The sequence below is a fragment of the Epinephelus moara genome, chromosome 4, assembly GCF_006386435.1.
Source record: "Epinephelus moara isolate mb chromosome 4, YSFRI_EMoa_1.0, whole genome shotgun sequence".
Lineage (NCBI taxonomy): Eukaryota > Metazoa > Chordata > Actinopteri > Perciformes > Serranidae > Epinephelus > Epinephelus moara.
In genome coordinates, this window is record NC_065509.1 from 22519795 (window position 1) to 22530514 (window position 10720).

Here is a 10720-nt window from a genome sequence, read left to right on the forward strand (position 1 = left end):
TGACAACAGGTTCAAGAACCAGTGACTTTAAGTTCGTGTCATCTTACAATGACAACACACTGCCTGCTGACCAGACTCTGAGGAAAAGTCCATCAGACTTTGCTGATGCCTTTGGAGATTGTGATGCTTCTCCTGAGGTAGGAAATGGTGTTTCATATCGTTTGATCTATTTGCACTTTAAAGATCCAGCCAATGTTTATTCTAATGTAATTGTTACTGTAAAGCAAATTGTCGACACAATGTTTCCTTTTTTACGTACCGTGTTATAGAATACCACTTAAATGTTTTTTTTTCTTACGTCAGTCAATGTGTGGTTCATTATCCCTCCGGGGCTACACAAAGAGCTTGGACCTCAGTATTTTGAGGATTCAAAATATGAAGTTTCTTTTTAAGTAGGCTTATGAGATACAATTTTACTCTCATTCATCAAAAAAAAAAAAAAAAAAAAAAAAAAAAAATGCAAGTTCATGTACCTTCGTCCTGCAGTCGTTTTAGGGTGTGTTGCTGTTCATGGTCATGCGCACAAAAAAAATAAAATAATTGTTTGCGTTTGCTGATTTGCCAGAGGAGTTCAAGCTAATCAAGCAAATGTGTTGAAAACAGTTGCATTGGAGTCCAGTCCAGCAATCCTGTATTCTCTCTGTGGGACGTATGCTGTTTTAGTTGATTCTTTGCCAGGTGCGTGATGATTGAACTCCAGCAAATGTTTGAGGCCTTTCCTTGCGGTAAACGTGTACTCGATCACATCGTTTCAGGTGATTCTGTTGTTGCTTGTTTGGATATTAGCTGGATAAAAAAATGTTGAAACGCAATGTAGTAAAATGCAGCCAAAAGAGCGCACGATGTATTCTAGAGGGCATGATTTCCAAATGTATTCACTTTCCTTATCACTCCCAGTCTTCTTTTGTAACATGCTTTTATCCGTCATCCCTTTGCAGTGGATTCAAGTCTTCACTTTGAGTTGAAGTGTGTGGTAGACGCCTTTCTGTGGAATTGAATGAATGATTCTTGTTTTGATTTTTAGGACCCCGCCGACCCTTTTCAGACGTGACAGTAGCCAATACAGTGCTTCTGCTATGTTACGACTGACCTGCAGTAATTCACTCTGGTTTTACAATGTTTAAGTAATACTGTTCCAAACAAAAGCAGTTGTGATTTGCTCTGAATTTGCTTGATATCAGAAATGCGTCGCTTTTCTTCTCTACTGACTCTTAAAACTGGACCCAGTCATATTGAGGCATTTCAGCAACTTTCCACGAAATAAGTACAGGATTCCTAGTTTGCTCAAGCACAATGTTAACTGTGACCACCACAAGTATGTGTGATGTTTGGATCTGAGTTCTGCCACAAGACCAATCACGTAACTGATATGTTATCTTTGCGTCTAGGAAATGCCATTTTTTAACGGGCTGTAAAGTTCCTGGCTCGCTGTGGAAGCAAAACCCGTTTTACAAATGAAACCTTTGACGGTTTTTCTAAGGGCGTCTTTGATAGTAGGCGTTTGCAGTCCTCCTGATTTAGGCAAAAACGCTCTGTCCATGGTGCTGAAAACATGGAGGGTTGGTACATGCATGGCAGTTTTAAGACATGTCTGTATACGCTGCTATCGATATCACTTTATTTTGAAGTGGCATGTGTCATGAAACGTTTTGGAAACTAAAACACAACTATCATTTTACAAATAAACAATGTTTAGCCTCAAGTTTTATTTATTTGTCAAAGCGTATAGCGAGGCGTTAACAGTAAAAGCTACATGCATGTTGCATTGTTTGACGCAGATGCAAACAGCTACTTTACAACAAACGAACTTAAGTCTGAAGATTAAAGTCTAGCAAAAATCGTGGCACATCTTCCGGAAATTTGGTTTAATGATAATAATAAGTATTATTACATATACACGCCCTTTAATCTGCTGAAGTGTCACGTTGTGCTCTTTCTGCTTCTAGGGGGAATGTTGATAACATGCCATTAAGTTTTCGACAGAAAGCCTTTCTTTTTATAATATGCTCTTTCTCTCTCTCAGATGGACACACTGTGTCGCTGTCTACCAGTTTACTAGAGAAAATTGCAATGCCATGTAGCAGAACGTCTCCACCCATTGTTCATTAGCTTTGTGTGTGCAGTTATGTAGCGGCTGTGGAAATTGCTGTGGGATCGCGTTGCTGGTTTTTGCCTTTGAATGTGTCTGATTTAGTCCATCTCTCACGTGTTCGCGAGTTGAACTAAGTATCTTCAAGCATTTTCTCTTCGCTGCGGATATTTGTCTTTTGAATAATGGAATACAGCGGATTTTCAAAGCTCGGCCTACTTAGCCGCTTTGTCTTCTGTCTACTTGCACTGCAATCCGTATGTGCAGAGGTGAGCTATTCTATCCCAGAGGAGATGAAGCCAGGGACTGTCATTGGAAATATAGCCAAGGATCTTGGCCTGGATATCGCGACTCTGTCAACTCGCAAAGCCCGCATTGATTCCGAAAGCAACAATGAACGTCATTGTGTAATCAGTTTGAAAACCGGAGATTTAAGCGTTGCTGAACGGCTTGACAGAGAGGGTCTCTGTGGCACTAAACCATCGTGCGTTTTAGTCCTGGAGCTTATACTGGAGAATCCGCTAGAGTTACATCGTATAAGTCTACATATCCAAGATATAAATGACAACTCTCCACAGTTCAGAACGGAATTGATAAGAATGGAAATACGCGAGTCCGCTGAGAAGGGCACTCGTTTTTTAATGGAGGAAGCACATGACGCGGATATTGGTCAGAATTCTGTTCAGAGGTACAGCCTACAGAAGAATGCACATTTTATTCTAATGGTTGATGCCAGCAAAGTTGAACTTGTTTTAGAGAATAAACTTGATAGAGAGGCACAACAAGAGATCGAGTTGTCTCTAACAGCACTTGATGGTGGTTCTCCACAGAGATCAGGTACTGTGATGATACACGTCACTGTGCTGGATGCTAATGATAACGCCCCAGTGTTTAGCCAGGTCGTTTATAAAGCCAGTCTGCCTGAAAACTCTCCTATCGACACTGTGGTGGTTACAGTAAGTGCTACTGATGCAGATGATGGGGTGAATGGTGACGTCACGTATGCCTTTGGTCATGTTTCAGTGACAGATGAAAAACTGTTTTCTATTGACAGTAAAACTGGAGAAATAAGAGTAATTGGTGCCACGGATTATGAGAAGAAAAATTCATTTGAACTGCGAGTCATGGCAAAGGATGGACTGGGATTAAATTCATACGCTAATGTTTACATAGATTTGTCTGATGTAAATGATAACGCCCCTATGATATATTTAAAATCACTGACTAACCCCATACCTGAGAATGTGTCACCTGGTACAGAGGTGGGCATCATTAACGTGCAGGATAGAGACTCTGAGAATAACAGACAGGTCCGCTGCTCCATTCAACCAAATGTCCCTTTTAAGTTGGTTCCTTCTATTAAAAACTATTATTCTCTGGTGACCACAGGACAACTGGACCGTGAAGTAGTGTCTGATTACAACATTACAATCACTGCCACTGACGAGGGCTCTCCACCTCTGTCCTCCTCTAAAACTGTTGAGTTATCTGTAGCAGACATCAACGACAACCCACCTGTGTTTGAGGAACAGTCGTACAGCGCATATGTGAGTGAAAATAACAAACCTGGCTCCACTTTATGTTCCGTTAGTGCTCGAGACCCCGACTGGAGACAAAACGGTACAGTGATTTATTCTCTGTTACCCGGTGAGGTGAACGGTGCCCCGGTGTCCTCCTATGTGTCTGTTAACGGAGACACGGGGGTGATCCACGCTGTGAGGTCGTTTGATTATGAACAGTTCAGGAGTTTTAAAGTCCACGTGATGGGCAGAGACAACGGTTCTCCTCCGCTGAGCAGCAACGTGACCGTCAGTGTGTTCATATCGGATGTGAATGACAACTCTCCTCAGATACTGTACCCCGGGCCGGAGGGCAACTCCTTCATGACCGAGCTGGTCCCCAAAGCTGCACACGGAGGCTCTCTGGTGTCCAAAGTGATAGCGGTGGACGCGGACTCCGGACAGAACGCCTGGCTGTCCTATGATATAGTGAAATCCACTGATCCGGGCCTTTTCACTATTGGTGTCCACAGCGGAGAGATCAGGACACAGCGGGACATTTCCGAGTCTGACAGCATGAAACAGAACCTGATTGTGTCAGTGAAAGATAACGGACAGCCCTCTCTGTCTGCCACCTGTTCCATGTATTTACTGATTTCTGATAACTTGGCTGAGGTGCCAGAACTGAAGGACATTTCTTATGATGAGAAGAATTCCAAACTGACGTCTTATCTGATCATCGCGCTGGTGTCTGTGTCGACGTTTTTCCTGACCTTCATCATCATCATCCTGGGTGTGAGGTTTTGTCGCAGGAGAAAGCCCAGACTGTTGTTTGATGGAGCAGTTGCCATCCCCAGCGCTTATCTCCCTCCTAATTACGCAGATGTTGACGGCACAGGAACTTTACGCAGCACTTACAATTATGACGCCTACCTGACAACAGGTTCAAGAACCAGTGACTTCAAGTTCGTGTCATCTTACAATGACAACACACTGCCTGCTGACCAGACCCTGAGGAAAAGTCCTTCAGACTTTACTGAATCTTTTGGAGCATCACAGGAATCACTTGAGGTAGGCTTCAGAGCATTAATGTACAGGTTGCAAAGAATAAGTGTACATCGTGTGGAATACTGTGACAAATTATTTATGGCATTTTTGTCAATACCACATTTCTGTAAGTTATAATTATTAATAATTAAGTAAAATATCCTTGTGGTCTACACACATTTTAAAAATAATTTTAAAGAAAGCATTGGATTGATTAAAACTATTTGAATTTTTAACCACCATTACACAATTCCAAATTCTGTGAAGTCAGTTTGTTTTATGGTCCGTCGCTGTCCATGGTCCTTAACACAACAAATCAAACCCATGATGTAGCTCCTTTGAAATCACACTGAGTGAAACAGACCTTGGCTGTATAAAATAGTTGTTCAGCTTTTTTGTACATCTTTTATGTCTGGTTCATAGGTTTTTCTCAGTTCTGCTTATGTAATTATCCACTGCAAAATATTATGTTGGATTTACGACAGCATTCTACGTTTGGATATCCAAAGTGATTAGAAACATAGATCCCTTTTGCAATATGATTGAATCAAACAATCATAAGTTGTTCCTTTCTTACAATATTTTTACTTGCTGATAATTGTTGATTCAGCATTTTAGGGTGTTTGTGGTGCTGTTGTATTCAGTTGCATTATAGTTTCAGGTGGTTCTATTTTTATTTTTCAGATTTACCAACGTAAATGAGATGCACAGAATTGTAGAAACACTTATCATTATATGCAGTCCAATGCAGACCCGTTGTATGGCATTCCAAAACATCATAACGGATGTTTCTATTTCTCTTTTTTTTCAGTGTGTATTTCTTTGTGATATAGTATGTCAATGCACATGACAAACCTGGCACTTATCTATCTATCTATCTATCTATCTATCTATCTATCTATCTATCTATCTATCTACCTAGAGCTTTGTCAACAACATTCAGAGTGACTATATTTTGTAATCTCTCGGACATGCTGCGAGTGTCGCTGTCTACCAATCGATCAATGAAGCAGGCTACATATAAAATCGTCAAGCGTCTCCACCCACCCTTTTTCTGCTCATTGGTTGCCATTTACACTATTTCTCTTGGGTCATTCACAGATGTGCATTTCCCCATGTGTTTGTGAGGAATCACGTCTTTATTATTGTTGATTTGTTTTGGTTGCTGAAGGATGGCATATAACGGGCTGCAGGTGAACCTTTTCTGCGGCTCACTTCTTTTGCTTTTGGGATTACAGCTATGCAATGGCGATGTGAGCTATTCTTTTCCTGAGGAAATGAAACGCGGATCCGTGATTGGAAATATAGCCAAAGATCTTGGACTTCAAGTAAGCAGACTTCCACCGCGGAAGGCTCGTATTGTCCTCGAAGGGAGCCGTAAACGTTACTGCGAGATAAACGTTAATACCGGAGAACTGGTCGTCGCTGATCGGATTGACCGAGAGGAGCTTTGTGGAGCGAAGATTTCATGCATTTTGAAATGTGAATTGGTACTTGAGGATCCACTTGAATCGCACCGGATATCTTTGCAAATTCAGGATGTAAATGACAATCCACCAGTTTTCCCAAAGGACGCCGTTAAACTGGATATAAGTGAATCAGCTCCCAAAGGTTCTCGATATAGAATAAATGCGGCACGCGATGCAGACATAGGACAAAACGCTGTGCAAAACTATGTTTTAAAACAAAACAATAATTTTGCTTTAAATGTGCTAACTAATTCCGTTGGTTCAAAATACAGTGAGCTAATTTTAGATAGAGAATTAGATCGTGAGGAACAGCAAGAGGTGACCTTACTGCTGACAGCCGTCGATGGTGGCTCTCCTCAGAGATCAGGCACTGCAGTCATACAAATCACTGTACTGGATGCTAATGATAACGCCCCAGTTTTCAGCCAGGCCGTTTATGAGGCTACTCTACCTGAAAACTCTCCTGTAGATACTGTAGTAGTGACAGTAAGTGCCACTGATGCAGATGAAGGCTTGAATGGTAAAGTAACATATGAATTCAGTGGAATAAGTGATATCGCAAAACAAATGTTTTCATTAAATGAATATACTGGAGAAATTACAGTCGCAAAAAATGTTGACTTCGAAGAAGAAACAAAATTTGAAATGCTAATTGAGGGAAAAGATGGCTATGGTCTGTCCTCAGAGGCAAAGGTAGTCATAGATATAACTGACGCGAATGATAATGCCCCAGTTATACACATTAATTCATTAGCAAACCCCATACCTGAGAACGTGTCACCTGGTACAGAGGTGGGCATCATTCATGTACAGGATGCTGACTCAGGCAACAACAGACAGGTCCACTGTTCCATTCAGCAAAACGCCCCTTTTAAGTTGGTTCCTTCTATTAAAAACTATTATTCTCTGGTGACCACAGGACAACTGGACCGTGAAGTAGTGTCTGATTACAACATTACAATCACTGCCACTGACGAGGGCTCTCCACCTCTGTCCTCCTCTAAAACTGTTGAGTTATCTGTAGCAGACATCAACGACAACCCACCTGTGTTTGAGGAACAGTCGTACAGCGCATATGTGAGTGAAAATAACAAACCTGGCTCCACTTTATGTTCTGTTAGTGCTCGAGACCCCGACTGGAGACAAAACGGTACAGTGATTTATTCTCTGTTACCTGGTGAGGTGAACGGTGCCCCGATGTCATCGTATGTGTCTGTTAACGGAGACACGGGGGTGATCCACGCTGTGAGGTCGTTTGATTATGAACAGTTCAGGAGTTTTAAAGTCCACGTGATGGGCAGAGACAACGGTTCTCCTCCGCTGAGCAGCAACGTGACCGTCAGTGTGTTCATATCGGATGTGAATGACAACTCTCCTCAGATACTGTACCCCGGGCCGGAGGGCAACTCCTTCATGACCGAGCTGGTCCCCAAAGCTGCACACGGAGGCTCTCTGGTGTCCAAAGTGATAGCGGTGGACGCGGACTCCGGACAGAACGCCTGGCTGTCCTATGATATAGTGAAATCCACTGATCCGGGCCTTTTCACTATTGGTGTCCACAGCGGAGAGATCAGGACACAGCGGGACATTTCCGAGTCTGACAGCATGAAACAGAACCTGATTGTGTCAGTGAAAGATAACGGACAGCCCTCTCTGTCTGCCACCTGTTCCATGTATTTACTGATTTCTGATAACTTGGCTGAGGTGCCAGAACTGAAGGACATTTCTTATGATGAGAAGAATTCCAAACTGACGTCTTATCTGATCATCGCGCTGGTGTCTGTGTCGACGTTTTTCCTGACCTTCATCATCATCATCCTGGGTGTGAGGTTTTGTCGCAGGAGAAAGCCCAGACTGTTGTTTGATGGAGCAGTTGCCATCCCCAGCGCTTATCTCCCTCCTAATTACGCAGATGTTGACGGCACAGGAACTTTACGCAGCACTTACAATTATGACGCCTACCTGACAACAGGTTCAAGAACCAGTGACTTTAAGTTCGTGTCATCTTACAATGACAACACACTGCCTGCTGACCAGACTCTGAGGAAAAGTCCATCAGACTTTGCTGATGCCTTTGGAGATTGTGATGCTTCTCCTGAGGTAGGAACCGGTGTCATGTGTCATTTGACATATTTTGCCTCAAATATTCAGCTAATTTCAGACCCTCTAACACATTTATGCTTTTAGTTAACTTGCTGTCAAAGATTTTCAAAAATTTTTTGTCTTTGGCATATACAGTGAAATTTAAAAGTTACTGCAGGCCTCCGTGCTCTTACTCTCGTTACTCTCCCTGCATTTTTTGTGTGACACCTAAATGTACTCATGTACATTAAGCATTACTGTGGGTTTTCCTTTTGCCTCTGAGCTTCATTAACTGAAAACACATTCCAAAGCATAGGATAATTTTCATTCAGATACTTTCAAACACATTTGTGATATCTGCCGTGTGTTATTGACATGCTTAAGTGACTTCTGACTATCATATATCAATGTTAACTGCTTCCTATTATCAACTAATGCTCTTCTTTTACATATTATGAGATGGTGGGCTCCTGGGCACAGACATGCAGAAGGCCCCACCACCTCTCCTACACTGGAGCAAGACACACAGATTTTGCAGTTGTTTAACCTCTTTTTGTTGTTTTACATCTCGTTGTACAGGTTACACATCTCTCTGTGGTTTTGTGTCTCTTAGTGGTTGCTTTGCCCCTTATTTGTAGTCATTGTGAGTCACTGTGTGTCCCCTTTCAGCTGTTTTACATATCTTGTGTCTCTTTATAGTTGTTTAATGTATATTTGAGGTCATTTTAAGTCTCCTCCTGGTCGGGACATGTCTCTTAGAGTGACATTTTGCAGATGGAGTTTGGGCCCCTGGGCCTTTGCCTGGTAAGACCCATTCAGTAATCCATCCATGTCCATTAATGTAAAGCGGTCTATCAGAATAGTTTAGTTTGCCTGTCCCTCTGGTATAGGAACTGGTATGCAGAATGTATCTTCCCTCTGGTATAGGAACTGGTATGCAGAATGTATCTAAAAGAGGTACGGTCAGCGCTGATAACTTTTTCCAGAGATCAGTGTTTCGTGTAATGACTGCATTATACCATTACCCCTGGCCTACAATGACAAGGATTTGGTTAAAGAAACGGTATTAATCACATAAGGTTATGCAAACCAGTGTGGTTGCTCATGGATCTGTCATATTCCTCAGCTCCCTATTGGTAATATTATCCGTAAATGTTGCTCACCATTTCTGTTCAAGAACATGTGGAATACTGTTGTTTTTTGTCTCATGAATTATTGTATCATATATAGAAAAAAACACAGATTCATTTGTATTATTTTAATTTGCTGTTTGGTACGTCTTTAGAGACTATTGATAAATATGTGCTCTGGTCACGTGCGTTATCTTACATTATGGTATCTATCCATGGTGCTGAAACCATGCCAACCCTCATAAATTCCCCTCTCGTAACTGCTGTTCGATGATAGCAGTTTTATGGAGGTAAATACATAATGGCATTTACAAAAGAAACCTCCCCTCTTCATATTTGTATCGGTCATTCATTTATGTTTGGATGGCACTGCAGCCCGGACTTTACTATTGTTATATTTCATATCAGAGCACTCAGTTACTCACATCTTTTGTAATGCCTATTTTTTGCTCACAGTGTCGCTGTCTACCAGCTTTATTTAATAGTGTTACATTATGTTACCATCCTCGCTTGCACATTTGTATTTCACGATAGATTGTTGGTGAAAGCAGTGAAGTCGCACCATTTATAATCGGACTGGACTTGATGTCCGAAGAGGATTCCGTTTGACTGGTTATTTTTATTTTACAAGGCTTGTTTGTGGTGGATTTGGCACTGGTCCTGCAGAAAAATGGGACACAAAACATTTTCCGTGCTCGGCCTGGTCGTTTCTCTGGGAGTATTTCTTCTGGCGCTGCAAACCGTCTATGGAGATGTGTCTTATTCTTTTCCAGAGGAAATGAAACGCGGCTCAGTTGTTGGAAATATAGCCAAAGATATTGGACTTGAGGTGGGCAAACTGACTGCTAGAAAGGCTCGTATTGATGCGGACGGGAACAGCAAACGGTATTGTGACATTAATCTGAGTACCGGAGATATCATTGTTGCCGACAGGATTGACAGAGAGGGGCTTTGTGGGAAAAAGCCATCCTGCGTTGTAAAACAGGAACTCGTTTTAGAGAATCCATTGGAGCTGCACCGCATTAGTGTTCATGTTCAGGATATCAACGATAATTCACCGCAGTTTAAAAAGAGTACAATTAAATTTGAGATCAGTGAATCGGCCTCTAAAGGAAGTCGCTACCGTCTAGATGAGGCCCACGATGCAGATGTCGGACAAAACGCCATCCAAGGCTATAGTATTGAGGCAAATGAATACTTCAGATTGAATGTTATTGCAAAAAGCGGAGGGGGGAAATACAGCGAGTTAGTTTTAGAGAAGGAGCTGGATAGAGAGCAACAGCAGGAGCTAACGATTGTGCTTGTGGCAACAGACGGAGGCACACCTCAGAGATCAGGTACTGCAGTTATTCACGTCACTGTGCTGGATGCTAATGATAACGCGCCAGTGTTCAGCCAGGCCGT

General features: G+C 42.1%; 1 protein-coding gene across 3 annotated transcripts in view; it reads left to right on the forward strand.

The window, feature by feature from the left end:
* Window positions 1-10720, forward strand: part of LOC126388510 (protocadherin gamma-C5-like) — a 329671-nt gene that overhangs the window by 54740 nt on the left and 264211 nt on the right. For 2 of the 3 annotated variants that reach the window (XM_050041666.1, XM_050041674.1), the window contains exon 2: window positions 10-137. In XM_050041666.1, the coding sequence (XP_049897623.1) occupies window positions 10-137 (128 nt within the window). Of the gene's footprint in view, window positions 1-9; window positions 138-2152; window positions 4660-10720 lie in introns of those variants that run through there. The other variant, XM_050041667.1, reaches the window with a different exon arrangement.